Below are 17,295 nucleotides of genomic sequence, written 5' to 3' on the forward strand. Positions count from 1 at the left end.
TTCATCATGCCAACTGCACCATACAGACTTTATTGCACATTGCTCAAACATATTTGGGGTTGGTGTTTTTTTTTTTTTTTTTTTTTGCAAAACACCACAACACACTGTACAGAACAAACAATTTAACTCTGGTAATTTATTTTGTCACATCACAAAACATCAGCATTGTACATTTGATTTTTCTAATTGGAGTGATCCCCACATAATGGAATAAAACTCCTCTTACTGAACACCAGGAGCTCCAACCAAGATAGAGGAAAAGAACCTGCTCGCTACATAACTTTGTGCCCTGTACATTTTCCTCTCTAGTACCCTGTACAGAAAGCTGTCTTCCAACTCCAGTAGTACAGGAGCCTTAAAGTGTACACGAAAGGAGATAAGAATGGCTCGTTGACAAACCTGTACAATTGCTAATCCCACTGGATGGAAACAGAGCGGAGATATTCAACAGAAAGCCAGTGCAGGTTCTGTTTGTATAGATCAGTACCATTTAGCTAGATCTATAGGTATAGATCAGGATTTTTTTTTAGAAGTTTGTGGGTGGTACTAACAGCTTCAAAGTTACATTTTAGACTTTCAATTCCAAATTCCCATAGAAAACACTGTAGGGCAGAAGCTGCCCATTTATGTTTAGGGTTGGGATATCACAGAACACGAGGTTTCCAATTTCCAATAATAAACGCATGGAAGTTACCACCTAGGTCTGTTCTATTTTCAGTTTTACACATTGGCAGAGCCCATGACATGGATGCATGAACAAAATTATTTTAGCGCAGTCAAACTAGTAATACTAATTTTAATGAAACTGGAGAAAGTAAAATTCCTGCTGTTTGTACTCACGCCTGCATCAGGGATTTTAACTGGCCCTGACCAAGAGAGAGTTCATTGTAAATATTTAAATGACTATAAAGCATTGCCACTCTCACACCTATTGTAATGATTCCTTCTTGTCAGAAGGAACATACATGTGACAGAAGATTTTCAAGTCAAAGATTGCATAATACTCAGCATTTATATAGTGCTTTTAATCTTCAAAGTACTTTCTAACCATTAATTAATCTTCAACATCCCTGTGAGGTAGGTAAGTATTGTTTCCATTTTATAGGAGAAAGGTGACCAGCCCAGTGTCATACAATGAGTCCAAATGGAATTGGAACACAGTAGTTACTGGCTACTAGTCCTCCATTCAGAGCCTACCTCTCAAATTCTGAACTAGTTTTGCAAAATGTTTGCCATTTACAGGAAACCACTTGTTCACCGTACACAGTTGCAACGGCACCCATTCATGAACTAATTTCTGGCTGTACTACGTGTTGCTGTAGTGTAACATGCAGAACTGTTGCAGTTCTGTTGTAAACAGCTGTGTCTTAGTTGCATGGCCCAAGGATGACGACAACAAAAAAGTACAAAAAGGTTTCTGACTATTGAAGTCCCACACCTCATACTCTTCTCTAAATTATAAACCCTGCCCCTGTAGTAGTGAAATGGCTAGGACATTTTTGGTTCAGTCTAAAGCATGAGAACAGTCTTTGCAAACAACGATAATATTTTAGAGGACTCAGTACTTATTGGAGTTGCTTTTTTAGTAAACAACCAAACAAACCCAAAACATTCCTGCAAAGCAAAAAGCAATTGCTTTTGTTCTTGTTATTTTGGATCTGGCATGGCAGATTTACTTGCTCTGTGACAGGTTTGTATCCTGAAGAGACATCCTCCCTTCTCCAAAGCTCTAACTCTATCTACTCTGACAAAAAGCAAAGTGCTGTTATTTAGAGATAAAACTTTTATCAACAAATCCAGAAGAGGCATTCTTAGTTACAGCTAAAAGAGTTTTATCACTGGTACTGCACCATGTTACTACTTACCTACTCTTCTGTGCTTAAAAATATCTTTCTCAATGGTCACTCCAGTAAGGAACACACAGCAGCAGCTGGCAGCTCCACTCCAGTTTCAGTAAAAAGGCACAGTATTTTTTTTGGTACTTTGTCAATTTCGTCTTATGATGGAGGAAATCTCTATTTTTTCCCTTTTAATAAGATCTGGCACCTACAGTCAAAGAGATGCACTAAGAAGCATAACATGATTATGGAATTAAATTTAGAACTAAGAGCTCTTCTCAGACAGCTGCAATCTGCAGAATACTATGCAACATTAAAGGGCTTAAACTGGAAGAACAGATGAAAGACTGGAGGAGCACATGTGACATCACAAGTTATACTCTTAACTATACTTTTCAAGTGGCAAAGAGTCCTGCGGCACCTTATAGACTAACAGACGTATTGGAGCATAAGCTTTCGTGGGTGAATACGTCTCCAATACATCTGTTAGTCTATAAGGTGCCACAGGACTCTTTGCCACTGTTACAGATCCAGACCAACACGGCTACCCTTTTTACACTTTTCAAGAGTATGAGCAGAACAAGAAACAAGGAATCAGTTTTATGTATGAATCAAAGTACTCAGTAACTCACTATAGGATATAATGTTTCAGAGCTTGCTTTTGGGTTAATTCATTTCCCACAGGCATCTGTCATTCATCCTCAACAGGTACCACATCTGCCAAGGTTGAACACTGAAGACCTGGTTCTGATCTCATTTACACTGGGGTAAATCAGATGTTATGCCACTGAAATTAGTGATATTACACCACTGCAAATGAACTCTGAAAAGGTCCTATAAAAGAAGAAAAATATGGAGATATTTTTCATATCTTTCTTGATTTCCAGTTCATTTTAGTCATATGCCAACAGCAAGCAGCAATCTCTCCACCTGCTTTTAGGTGGTTCATTAAGACAATACAGAGCTGTGCAAATCCTATCATCACCACAAAGCAGATGGACTCTACTATTCCAACAAAAAATACTGAGATCCTTCCTGGATGTTTCTGATCACACTCCCACTAACTAAACAGATCAATCCAGGAGCATCTGTGGAATAAAAAAAATCTAATACCTAATAATAATTTCTTTTTAGATCACTCATTGGGTTGGAGCCCTAGCTTCTAAATACCAATCAAAGCCAAAGAGACAGAGAGAGTGTGTTTTCTATATTATTTTGATTCATATTTGCAATACACTGATGTAGGTAAAGAGATAAAAGCTCTATTCCATCAAGTAGAAAAACAGCTTTATCTGTAAACAAGATTGTAGTATACAAAATGGAGAATGAGTAATGTAGAAAAGATAAGGTAGGTGCTCCTATTCACCAGCTTTCATAATACCAGAAAAATGGGCAACCAAGGAAATTAAAAGGCAATAGATTTAAAAATCTGATCAACAGGAAAGACTTTTACACAAACATAATTAACATGTGGAACTCACTACCACAATACATGGAAGTCAAGGTTTTTTAAAAAATCAGACATTTATATTGATAGTGAAAAGTATCCCCAAATGCATTAGATATGATAAAATTCTATAAAGGTTGTAATTCAGCGCAAATGCCGAATCACTAAATGCACAGGATTCAGTAGATGGAATTCAGTACATACTTACCCTATGTGCTGATTGTTCCATAATCATCCATTATGAGGCCATTTTTCTGTGGAAGCATCTGGAACTAGCTGCTGACAGAGACACAGTATGGTGCTAGCTGGACTACTTGTTTGGCTATACCTATCCTATGCAAAGAAACTGAAGCAAGCCCTGTTTTTGACTAGAGAAGTCACATGTGGAGTTATAGGCCAAGTGACCCAACCCACAACTTTCTTGAAACCAAACAGTGTAAAAATATTAAAATAAAAATAGATCAGGAAATAACACATGGTTAAAAAAATCGAATACATAAAAAGAACAACCTAGTGCTGGGCACTCTGTGCATCAATAATACAAGAGGTTTTCCTGTTAATACATAAAACCACACAGAAAAACTGAACAAGTATGTGCAGGGTTCTGATAGCATTACCAACAACTCTGTGGGTGCACCGGTGAGGCCCTGAGTACATGTACAGCACTGTGCTAGTTTTTAAAGTTATGTTTGCACACTCAGCCAACATACACATGGTAAACGAAGCAGTTCCCTCTCCAGATACTGCAGTGACTCAATGAGGCAGTGTCTAAGAGAGGCCAAAGATATCAACCACTTGGAAGTAAATGTTTGCCATGCCCATGTGAGGGACAACAGGGCTCATTTCTGTTTAAACACAAACAGTGCAATCCTACTTCAAGCCAGAATGTGCTGTCCCTTACAATGGGCAACTTACAATAAGCAATCAGCATGTGTGCTTCTTGAAGGGAAAACATTTCAGTGAGGAGAAAGATTTCAGGTTCAAGCTTTCCAGGGGCAATATAAATAATAGTGAGGTTAAAAAAAAAAAAAAAAGAACCTGAAATTCACCTAAATCCCTCATGAGCAGCCAATTCATATTGTGTGTGTCTTCTGTTCAGGTTCTTATACCACACCAAGTATCAATATACCTAAGCACTCCCATTCTCTGCTCCTCACTTTCAATTCTGTCCTTTGATACTGGCTCTCTATATTTTACTTTTCCTTCTGAATTTTAAGATGAAAAAATACAGCATTTTTGTTTTTACTTAATAATAAACACAAATAACAGATATACAAACTCTATTTACAAGGGTACTTGTATTAACATCAGACTCTGGATGGCTTTACTGCCACACTCAAGCCCTGTATGTATACTGTATTGTATATATCCATACCACACACAAAGCTATACACACTAATAGGGGAGAGTGCAGACTTTAGGCACCTGTGAGTGTGTGAAATACACTTTTAAAAATACAGTACTTCAATTAAAAGCAAGTGAAGGGAGGTGCGTTTCTGCTCTTGGGCACCCATGTGGCTGAGCTGCATGGATGGGATTCAAGAACATGAAGCTTAAATAAATGACATCCAAAGTCAATGCGAAGCACATTATGTCATGGGACCTCCAGTGGGCTCTGAAACAAACACATGTGATGACAGCTGATACATTGTTGGAGTTATCCCTCTAAAGAGCTTTCTTTAGTGCAACAACTCCTAGGAGTGATGGAGCTTTGTGCTATTTTAAAGGACAGACCCAGACATGTGGGAGATACTTTCACTAGACAAGGAGAAGGGACTCTGCCTCCCTCACACCACATGACCTAGCCTAGCCGTTTGATTTTGGGTATCTAAAGCACCTAACGTGCACCCTTTGACAGTTCGGAGAGCCCTTCTGAGAAAATGCAGCTCCTCAGTTTAGGGCTTCAGTTTGCCCTCCTTCACTAATCTCTCATTGAGCTGGCAGAGCTGTTTCAGGAAGCCATCATTGGGCCCAATCTCCCGCTTCTGCCGGACAGCGCTCACAGCGGACTTGACCTCCATGTTCTGGCGAAGCATCAGATAAGCAATGACCAGTGTCGGGGAGCGGCTGTAGCCTTCACGGCAATGCACAAATACCCGGCCTGTACAGGGAGAACATACAGAAAACAACAAATTATAACTCGGAAGCACTACAGAAACACCTTTGATGGAAAGATGAATGAACAGAGTAACACTGGTCCTTCAGCAACCCAATGACTGAATTTTGAATGGTCTCAGCTAGAAGACAGGTACTGTGTCTCTGTTAGCAGCCACGTTACCATCCAGCAGACTGCAAAACAATTACACATTATAAACACCTGTACAAATTAAAGCAGAAAATACCATATTTGTTTCCAAAGAGAGAGGAATTGGACTCCTTCCATTTGCTAAGTTCCTGCAATCTTTCAGTCTAGAATAAGGGTAGCAGCCTGCAGGACTCCCTAACTTCATCTTCTGCAGAAGAACCAATGTGGTAGAGAAATTAAAAACACAGAATTAAAAGTATGCAAGGCTGCAGATGCATGGTATAAACAGAGACTTAGTTGTTGTTTGGATATAACATTTCACAAAACAAGATACACATCCTTTATGCTGCAATCCTAGCACTTCCTATGTCTCTACCTCAGTTACACCTTCCCCTGCTACTGCCACATCTCTGCTTCTGAAGTCACATTAGCATGTATCAGAGTAGCAGCCCCATTAGTCTGTATCCGCAAAAAGAAAAGGAGGACTTGTGGCACCTTAGAGACTAACACATTTATTTCATGCATCCAATGAAGTGAGCTGTAGCTCACGAAAGCTTATGCTCAAATAAATTGGTTAGTCTCTAAGGTGCCACAAGTCCTCCTTTTCTATGAGCATGAAAGCACTCTCATTTTAGAGAAGCTGCCTGTTCAGCTTACAGGATACAAATGAAGGTGCTGACTATGCAGCACCAATAGCCAGCAGAACCCAGTTACAAAACATACCTGCACCAAGAGCACACAGAATGCAGCCAGCTGACTGATACAGGATTCTGAATGCTATTACTCCAGCTATTTGTGGGGAATGTGCTGTAGATAAATAACCAAAAAGAAATTAAATAAAATATCACCTCCCTTCTCCCTGTTTGAAATCTGGCCCAAGCTGGTTTGCTCTCAGGTGGCTTCTCACTGGCCCATGTTTCTAAAGACAGACCCTCTCCCTAAACACAGGGGAGATGGGAGATGCTGACCCAAACAAACCCATTGCAGAAGCAAGAGGACAGAGGAATCACACATTTCTCTCATAAAGAAAAGGAGGACTTGTGGCACTTTAGAGACCAAGAAATTTATTTGAGCATAAGCTTTTGTGAGCTACAACTCACTTCATCGGATGCATGAAAGCCAGTTTACTTTGAACTGCAGCAGAGAAAAGGCTCTTAGCATATTTGCCTTGGGCTATTGAGATCCTTGAGGGAATTTTTTAGGAACATCAGCATTGCAACCTTTGTGTTAATTTAAAGGCTGATCTCCTAACCACTCTCCTTTATGTCTATAATATTTATTATTGGAACTCGGTGCCACTTCCCTTTCCATCGTTGCTCATCATTGCAGTATTGGAGAAAAGTTATCACTATCCCTCCAGGAACCAAAGAGAGGATAGGTTTCAGAGTAGCAGCCGTGTTAGTCTGTATTCGCAAAAAGAAAAGGAGTACTTGTGGCACCTTAGAGACTACAATCCTGTTCTGATAGTGACTATCACCTCCAGAGAAAGGGAAGTGCCTAGAAAATGTAAAAGGAAACTTAGTTTGATAGCATCCTGTCTGGCAAGAACTCACTTATCAATAGCTGGGATGTGAAATCCTCACTTCTGTATTGTTTTGTCATTATAGTTCCCACTTTGCTATTGCTTGTCTGTATAATCTCTGTCTGGTTCTGTGATTGTTTCTGTCTGCTGTATAATTAATTTTTCTGGGTGTAAACTAATTAAGGTGGTGGGATAGAATTGGTTAAATAATCATGTTACACTATGTTAGGATTGGTTAGTTAAATTTCAGGAAAATGATTGGTTAAGGTATAGCTAAGCAGAACTTAAGTTTTACTATATAGTCTGCAGTCAATCAGGAAGTGGGTGGGTGTGTGTGTGGGGAAAATGGGAACAGGGAATGGGGGTGGGGAAATTGGAATCATCTTTGGCTAAGGGCAGGAAGGGAACAGGGACACAGGTGTAAGATCTGTGGTGTGGATAGTGACTTGTCTGAAAAAGAAAGGGGGGTGAAGCCAATTAACTCCCTGCCCTACCATACAATACAAATAATTTTAATAATGGATTCATTTAATAACTGGAATGGACCTTTAACCTAGTTAAAAATCTATTAGTTTTTGGATAATAACTAGACTGGTAGGTCAGAAGTTGCTTAACAGCACCTGAGACTTAAGGAGCCCCATCAGAATTAACAAAGGCACTGACAAATGACTGAACATTCAGAGTCATTTTGTCACTGGTATTCACATTTCTGTGAGCACTATCCAAATTGACCAGGTGCAGCAGGACTTCCGTGCCTCTGTTACAGTTCACCCCAATTGCCTGAACCTGCTAAACTCTCCTTGCTGGTGCAGGCCTGTTTCTCTGGCTCACAAAGCTACTAGGAAGAGGTAAATTCTTGCTTTTGGAATTCATCAGATTGATCAAACTGTAAACTGTCAATCCCTTAACCCCCTACCAAAAAATAAAAATATGCCAAAGGCAGATCCCCCTGGACTCCCTAGAAAGAGTTCTCTCTCCCCCTCTGCAAAAGACTCTTCAGCTGTTCAGATGTGGGCTGAGAAAGTCATTGGGAGCATGTGAAGAAATATGAAGTAAGCAGAAATAATGAGTTGATGAGAAGCACAAGCTGACCTACTGCACTCTGTACTTCCAAGCTTTCAGTATAGAGGAGGCCCATGTTACAAGCTTTTGCTTTGCAGCATCGCTAAGCTTATCTCAAGTTTTCCTGGGACTCTGGGGAGCAGCAAGGTATCTAATATTATACCAGAACTTCCATTTGAAAATGTTTAAGATAATTTGGTGCAGCAGAAATTCCAGGGGGCACATACCATAACCAGATAATCCATCTGAAGTGAGAGTTCTCAGAGCTAAAAATCTCATGACTCAGGGATTGTTTCTTTTAACCAAGCAGCAGTCTGTTTATTCAAACCAGACATCTTTTATCTATGTTCTGATCCTCTGACCAGTGACAGTGTTTGGAACCAGCACGGAAAAGTGTCACCCTTTCCCTCTCTCTTTAATAAAGTCCCAAAGAAGTGTTTAATCTGAGAAGCTGCTACACCAATTCCCAGTTACCATTTCTTCTTGCTCAGAAACCCTCTGGCGTTACTACAATACCTTCTGCAGACTCTTTTGGATTACTCAGCACTCAACTTGCTTTATACCTTCAAAGCACTGAACAAACATTAATTAATGCCCTTACAATTTCACTCATACTAAGGACTGTCACATTCAACTCTAGAGTAGATTAACCCTGCCCTCTGTACAAGCACTGGGGCCTTGGTAAAGTCTATAATCTTCTCCTGATGAGGAAATTGTACAGATAGGCCAAATTCATGTCTGTCTAGAGGCCATCTCAATTGGTGTAATTTATACCTTCTTCTGTACCACGCCCTCATGTGTATATTACAGAATCTTAGACTGTGTAATTTACACCCAATCCTACATGCCATCTCCAAATTTAGCCCACTAAGAATAAAAGAGTAAATTGATACATCTCACTTCACATCTGGCCCCATGATGAGTAAAGCAATGAGCAGGGCATTCTAAGGGCATGTACAGGAGACCCTAGAGGAAAAAGAAGCAGCACTGAGTCAGTTGTGTTAAAATATCTAAAAATGTCAGCGATTCCCCTAATATGCATAAAACCTGCTGCCTTCGCGCTGGAGTTTTTGGTCCTTATCTTCTGTCCTACTTTCTGAGCATTCATGCTACATCTAAAGATGACCAAGTAAACAACAGAGGAACAATGAATCAAATCCTAAAAAGTCTGCCTGTTTTTGGTGACTGGGGTGCAGATAGTAAATGTAGAAAAGTGTTAATTAATCTGTGAGAAAGGAACCAATTGGGAAAATACTGGTATGACTCCTCATTTCCAGCTGCGGGAAACAGAACATAATTTGCAGGGGGGAAAGAGATTAAATGAAAAGCACTGAAGACAGCAGAATTAACTTTTTTCAAAAAACAACAACTTTTATTGCACAGAAGTCAGCAAAATAAATGGAATACCTTCCTAATATCACTATTCAATGTAGGAAACTGCTGTTGCTGCCACATGGGATGTTATGTGACCACAAATGGGAGAGGAGATGCTTTGTATGATGTGAATGGGAGAGGAGCTGCCCCCAAAACACTCTTTCAAGAGGTTGTCCATACTCTGACGGTGTTTATAAAGCTCTGTTTCAAAGCAACAATCATACAGTGCATGGTCAAAGAAAGGTTTGTGAAAACATATTTTAAACCCCTCAGTCCAGGACAGAAGAGTGAACATATGGCATAACAAGTTCCTGAGGCTAAAGGGGGTGGGGGCTGATACACTGGGCTTGGGATATTATCTTATTCCTAGAATTCCTTGCTTCTGGAAAGAACAGAGGGGTGAAAAACAAGGATATTCCCTCTGAGCCTTCTGCAAATAGAGCTGCTGACAGAGGAAACAGCTGCTCAGAATGGATTGGTGGATGAAATCTGTGGATCATAATTTAACTGACTTTAGCTGTATTTGTTTAAAGAGTGTGAAAACTTATGCCCACTGTCAGGATATTGGATAAGGAAAAGGCCATGTTCAGATGCATGGGAGCTTATGATGCAATAATAAAATACCCTTTTTAAAAAAGGGAGAATTCCTTCACAGTCATATAAAATATAATATGCCCACTACCCCTGCTACCAGGAAGAAGAAAAGATCTAGAAATAGATAAGTGAGCTCCTAACTACGGAGAGAGTGGGTTTTTAACAATTCACAAACAATAGGGGGCAGGTATTTAAAGATATTTAGATTCCTAGTGGGATTTTCAAAAATACATAGGTGCCTAAGGCTTAAGCCAGGGGTAATCAATTATTTTTTGTCAAGATCCAAATTTCTTGGTCAAGGTATACTCAATGTCCAGACTCCAGAGAAAAGAATATAAAAATAACAACAATAATGATAACAAGTAAATAAAAAGATTTTGCAGTCCGTTCCAAAACGTCTTGTGGTCAAGATTTGGCCTGCAGTCTACATATTGACTACCTCTGCCCTATGCTAAGAAATTATCCACTCTTGCATGTGTTATTTGCATTTAATCTGCATCTCTAATATTAGCTTGTGACTTGAGTGTTGCATTTTGCAATGTTCATCCTGACTCTGATTTATGATTTTTACTGTCTTGAATTAGTGTTTGGGTCCTGCATTACTTTCCAGATTTTCCATTCTGATCCACTAATATGTTCAGGAAATATTAAAGCCTCTCTTCCTAGCACAGCATTTCCAATATTATTTTCCTTTACACTTTCATTGCTAAGATGCCCTAGCTGTTTTACTCTCCCCAAATCACCCACTGTTGTGGCAGTTTTCCATTGTTTCATACATTGCGGGGCTCTGTTCATAGAGAGCAAATTCTTCATTGTATATTCAAGTGCCCGAAACTCCTCACCAAGAGGTCTAAGTCCTAATCTGAATGCTTTGGTTTCTGTTCTACTGAAAAACTGAGGAAAGAAAAAAGGAATATTTTAAACAATGAAACAAATGGCCAGTAAATTCACATACTGAATAGAAAACAGGGCAGAGAGACTCTTGGAGATACCTTACCATCCTTCTGGGACAGCGCACTGTCAATAAAGTCAGCTGCCTCCTCAAAATAGCGACTGAGGTTAAATTCTTGGGTATCATTAGCTTTAATGCCATGGTAGGTGATGCCTGTGCCTTCGTAGAACTCTGCATTAGTGTTCACATGCATGAAGGATTTCCCCTCAGCTGCGTTCAGGATGTGGGTGATGCCCAGGCGCTGCAGTCTCATGATATTCTTGGCTATGAACCTGGAAAGTAAGAAGTATCAAGAAAACAATTGGGGCTCAGCAAATCACATAATCAGAGGCCAAACTCTCAGTATTTTCAAGTGCCCTCAGAATCTATAACAAAGCCCCCTGCTGTCCACAGAATCATAGAAACGTAGGACTGAATGGGTCATTTAGTTCAGTCCCCTGCACTGAAGCAGGGCTCAGTATTAACTAGACCATCCCCGACAGGTGTTTGTGGAATCTCCATCATTGGAAATTTTTAAGAACAGGTTAAACAACCTCCCTTTGTAATTTGTTCCAGTGCTTAACTACTCTTACAGTTAGGAAGTTTTTCCTAATGTCTAATCTAAACTTCCCTTGCTAAATTTAAGATTACTTCTTGTCCTGTCCTCAGTGGTTAAGGAGAATTAATTTATCACTCCCCTCTTTATAACACATGGACTCTTATCACCTTTTTATCTTCTAGGTGCTTACAAATTGATTGTTTGATTATTTGCTCCATTATCTTTCCAGATACCGAAGTTAAACTGACTGGTCTGTAATTCCCTGGGTTGCCCGTATTCCCCTATTTTATAGATAGGTACCATATTGCCCCTTCCCATCCTCCACAAGTTCTCAGGGATATTGCTACTATCTGGTGACAGGTTTCAGAGTAACAGCCGTGTTAGTCTGTATTCGCAAAAAGAACAGGAGGACTTGTGGCACCTTAGAGACTAACCCATTTATTTGAGCATGAGCTTCCACTGCATGCATCCAAGGAAGTGAGCTGTAGCTCACGAAAGCTCATGCTCAAATAAATTGGTTAGTCTCTAAGGTGCCACAAGTCCTCCTGTTCTTCTATCTGGTGATAGTTACTCAACACTCTGCACTCACCAGCGAGTCTCCTACAGATTTTTGTCTCAAAAGTTTATCATATTTTTAGCCCGTTCACACACAAAAGGTTCAATCCTTTGCTCCATATTATTCAATACATATGAAGCTACTGAGAGCTGGTGTGACAACACGTGCTGCAGTGCCAGGATTATACAGCCAGCTCCCTGCTCTCAGTCTCAGCTGAAATCAGCATCTGGCAAAAGATGAACCCGAGCAAAAGGGAGGCTATAATTTTAGGAAAATGGAAACATTTTGAAGTATTTGCCTCATTGTCCATACACTGTAAAAGTTGGTCCACAGCTTATAGGTCCCTTCAGATTCCTCAGTTCTATCAGATACCAAAAAACCCATGGTGGCCAAAAAAAACCCGCCCAACAACCCCCAAAACAAAAAAACATTTCCATCTGCAACTGGCCAGAAGACTGCACCCCTCGTGTCGGGTACAGACCTGGGCATGATGATACATGTGTTCATGCCCTCCACGCTTGATTATCACAATGCATTAAATGTAGGAATGAAGACACATGACCTAAAAAAACTCCAGCTGGTACAAATGGCAAAAGCCCATCTGCATAGCAACACGAGCGACCATGAATCTATCATGACAGTGCCCTACTCTCTGCATTAGAATTTATATTAGGGATAGGCAAAGTAGTTCAAAGGGAAACAGAAACCACCAACATCCTCCATCCCAAATCTTCACCTGCTTTTGGAAACAAAATCATACCAAACTTTCAGGGTTCTGAACCTTTCAGAGAACTCCCCTACTCACCAGCCCCATTTGTGTACATTCATTTTTCAGAAGTCTCATCCAGGACTGGAACCAGAAGAGCTGAACTATGGTGAAAAATCAGCTTTCACCATGTTTCTAGCTGGGTCTGGAAGCACAAATCTCATGGGAAAGCTGCTTCTCTCAAGAGCCCTGGCCTCATTTAGCAGACACAAGAGGTTTTAATAGTGGTTGAGCTTTAGATAAACATATGTGCAGTATATTTTTGGATGGATTTCTAAGTTCTGGCAAGGTGCCCACAGCTTTTAGGTGGACGCCTTTTTATTAGAAATCTAAATAGATAAATAAAATCTGAATTAGTAAACTGTACCCAAACTGAACCCACACTCTGGATTTTGAGGTTCCCCAGAAATTAGCTCACAGTTACCACATAATAAAATGTTAGATAATGAACATATAAACCTTATCCTTTTCCCCTGTGACTGTTCCCCTTTTTCAATGAGTGCACATTGCAGATGAATCCTCATGTGTGAGCAAATTTTCTACATGTTCTGCCATATGTACCCAATAATCATGGCAATGGGCCATATCATTTTAAAGACTTTCATCTATTAGCCAAACAAAAGTTGGCTAATTTTCTGTCTGGCAGGATAACAGCTGTGCCAGGGGATAAGCCTCAATGCCAGGGGAATTCTACTTGGAACAAAATAGTAAATGCTATAAAAACAAGACCAAAAGAAAAAAATGTTCATTCTGTAGTGTATGCCTTGTCCTTTCTTCTCATACCTGACATTTGTATTGATGGAAGTCCTTTGGGTTTTGAAGGAATAAGAGAGCTTTAAGGACAGTAGGAACTCCTGTGTCTGAGAACCACAGACTAGGTTATCAATAACACTAGAGGCTGGTCTCTAATCCTTACACAGTAAATGAGTTTGAGAGTTATACCTAAGGTTCTTATCAGTACACTTAGCGGAAGCACAGAGCAAAGCTTGGCCTCTGCTTATTGTAGAATAAATAAATCCATTTTCAAACAGTCCCAGAAAATCCCACTTCCTACATTTCAGTTTCATTGTATTGCCCTCAAACATTGGCTCCTGAGAAACAGAGCAAGGAGGTGGTCTCTGGGAAAGGAAAGCAGGATCAGCTTCTTTTCCCCTAAGAAGCTCATGGAATCTTATCTGCTCTGAATATGGAACTCTCCCCATTCTAGCCCTGTAATATTACAATAGCTGTTACCTGAGTGTGTCTTTCTTCCTACCATAGATCACTTTTACCTTCCACAAAATTCAAGTCCTAAAGGCACATATGGCAGCAGTTAATGGTAAATAGTCCTAAGTAAGACTGTAATGCAACATCACTCATGCAGCCAGCCAACCCAACAAATAAAGAGTTATAGTCCAAGCCTTGCTACAAGACAGAATTCACTAATAATTTCTCCATTCTGCCTACCACTATCCCCAGTGACAGCACAACTCAATTCTTATTGGGATATTCATACACATCAATTTTCTTTTCACCACCTCTACCAACAGCTTAATCATGTGAGCAACACACCAACAAAAGGTTTCAGAGTAGCAGCCGTGTTAGTCGGTATTCGCAAAAAGAAAAGGAGGACTTGTGGCACCTTAGAGACTAACCAATTTATTAGAGCATAAGCTTTCGTGAGCTACAGCTCACTTGCATCTGATGAAGTGAGCTGTAGCTCACGAAAGCTTATGCTCTAATAAATTGGTTAGTCTCTAAGGTGCCACAAGTCCTCCTTTTCTTTTTACACCAACAAAAGATTAACTCTGCCCTATAATTAGTGGGCAGCCATTAACAACTCATTTATCTTAGCCTGCCTATTGCCATGGGATGACAGGCCCAAATACATACACTTTCTACATACAATAAATGCAGGATAAACTGAAGTGTACTTCCAGTTGGAACAAGTACTTTCTAAAATTCCCCTACTCAGATGGGCACCATGAACCAGACTCAGACGTCCTTAGCAAGATCTTGTTACCAAATACATATTCTGGAGATGTGGCTTGAGGTGCTTATAGGTTTTCAAAACACAGTTTGAAATACAACACTGTTTCTCTGCCAGCAGTGCAGAAGAGATGCTGTTACATATGCAAGATTTGCTTGCTTTTTGACAGAACAGCAATTTTCACAGGACACAGATTTCGGCAGTAAAAAAGGAAAAAAAAAAAAAAAAAGATAAATGGTCCATGTCAGCACAGGGCCAGATGAGGGGGAAATGCAAACACACAAACCAATAGGCTGAAGAGCGTTCTGTACATTTACTTTTCTATGCCAGAACATCAGTGTCTGCTCCCAGCCTGACTCTGAGCATATTATTCTTTAAAATGCTTTGGACACATTTGAGAAATGTGTATTAAGATTATCGACTGCAGCTCACTGTAAGTTAAAAAAAAACCCTCACATCTAGAGCCCTGAAAATCTGCGGATATCTGCTTTATATCCATCCGTGGACCATGTTTGCAGGTTTGGACAGATGCAGGGCTCTAATCACATCCACATTAATATCCTGTAGCCCTAAGATACAGGAGATCTGGCTCTCAGACATTAATACATGCATTGGGAAAGCCTTAAACATATCCTGTTCTTTTTTAATGCTATTCAGATAGGAATTTATGATTCATTGGTACTAGTCAGAAACAATTATTTTCTGTGAAGTACCTCCTGGAGATGCAATTCAAAACAGTGTTAACACGAGGAAAATGTTGAAATTTGTTCGGTAGACTGAGGATGATCTAGAAAAATTCTGTAATCACAGAAGCTGGTTTAGATTTCATGCTGTATTTTGAATTATTCTGCTGACTTATTATCTGAAAAATATATAATTGTACTGGTCAGAAACCTGTGCAATAGTGTTTACCCTTTGTTTTGAACCTCTGTTTTGAGAAACTGGTCCTCTCTGAATGGTTAGGACTGTCTGAATATGCTTTTCAGTTATTATCCTTCGCTGTTTTATCTTTGTGTTTTCATCAATTATTTCCTTCATCTATTATATGCGAGGTCTGTTCAGGCCTAATTTTAAAGCCTGACCTGAACTCAACTAGACCCACAGCCCATCCAAACATGACCCAAGCCCGAGAGAGTTAGTCATCTCATTTTCAGACCCAGCCCAAGCCCAGCTCGACACTTCCCCCCGAACCTGTATTACCACTGCCACTTGGTCTGGTAAAGGCTTTCTGCTCCCATGCCTGTGATCTGTCTCCGGCCACCTCATGCCCATGAAGTCAGTACAGCCGCAGATGTGTGACCCCTCCAGCTGGCCACCGCCGCCGCACTGGACTGTGTGTGCTGCAGAGGGAATGACACTGCTACTCGTCAGCCCACTCACACCACAGTGCAGCAAAGAGGTGGTGGCCCGCAGGAGTGGGGCAAGCAGCTGCCACCACATAGAGCCGGCAGGCAGAAGGAGGTCATCAGAGATTACCTGACCCAAGCCAGTGAGTGGTGGGTTGTTTTCAGACCCAACCAGACCTGAACCCAAAATTTGCTGGGTTCAAGTCAGGTTACAAGACTCCATATTATATGGAAAATTTAGTGCTTTGGCACTAAGTCACACAACAGAGGGACTGTTCATATTGCATTGTCTATGTTCCAATTTAATCTCACCTTTCTGAATTTCTGAGCTAAGTGAGATCCCTGAATATTCTAACACCACTCCCATTTTTAGCTCTGGATGATTCATTCACAAGAAAAAACAGACATACCACAATGTGAAATAGTCCAGTAGGTTTCAATCAAAAGTTTATTCTGAATCCAGCTCAGATATTTTCATCCATCTGTTTGAATCCTGTTGCCTACATGCCACTCACTGGGCTTGCGATTTCCCTGTGTCTGAAACCCTGCAGGGACGTGTCTGCTCTAGGAAAAAAAAATTTTTTAAGTGCTTCCACTGGGCAGTGATAAATCAGGCGATCTATCCCAAGAAGGAAGTGATCCATCCAGATCAGGGTTGATGCTTCAGTGTCAGAGCAAATAATCAAGTCACTTCATTCTCCTTGGGAGAACATTTGCCGTACTGCTGTCCAGCACTATCTTGCTGCAACGTTTGCAAAGTGCTTTTGACAACAACTCAGGAGGCATCAGAGACAAGGATTACATGAGGGCCAAAAGCAAGCCGTGAACCATTCAACCCATCTCAATTCACACAGACTATCAGTGCACCATCACTTAGCTAGATTTTTTTTACATTTGTTACTTAGTAAGAATGAAGACTCAACTGGTTCTATTGTAATGTAAGATAGGACTCCAGATTTCTTCATATGGACTTGCTATACAACCTGAATTGTTAGAATTAGAACAATCATATAACAGAACATTTTTGCAGGACATAGTTTGTATGAGCTATTATGGTTGATTTAATAAGTTAAATAGACACAGAAA

At 40.3% G+C, this 17,295-nt stretch overlaps 1 protein-coding gene across 2 annotated transcripts in view; it reads right to left on the minus strand.

Annotated features, from left to right (window-relative positions):
* DUSP3 (dual specificity phosphatase 3) overlaps window positions 1-17,295 on the minus strand; it is a 22,703-nt gene continuing 5,408 nt past the window's right edge. The window contains exons 2-3 of one of the 2 annotated variants that reach the window (XM_073325904.1): window positions 11,080-11,306; window positions 1-5,386 (exon numbers count right to left, since the gene is read on the minus strand). In XM_073325904.1, coding sequence (XP_073182005.1) covers window positions 5,181-5,386; window positions 11,080-11,306 — 433 coding nt within the window. In that variant the 3' untranslated portion in view covers window positions 1-5,180. Of the gene's footprint in view, window positions 5,387-11,074; window positions 11,307-17,295 lie in introns of both variants that reach the window. The other variant, XM_073325905.1, reaches the window with a different exon arrangement.

The sequence above is a fragment of the Lepidochelys kempii genome, chromosome 27 (assembly GCF_965140265.1).
Source record: "Lepidochelys kempii isolate rLepKem1 chromosome 27, rLepKem1.hap2, whole genome shotgun sequence".
Classification (NCBI taxonomy): Eukaryota; Metazoa; Chordata; order Testudines; family Cheloniidae; genus Lepidochelys; species Lepidochelys kempii.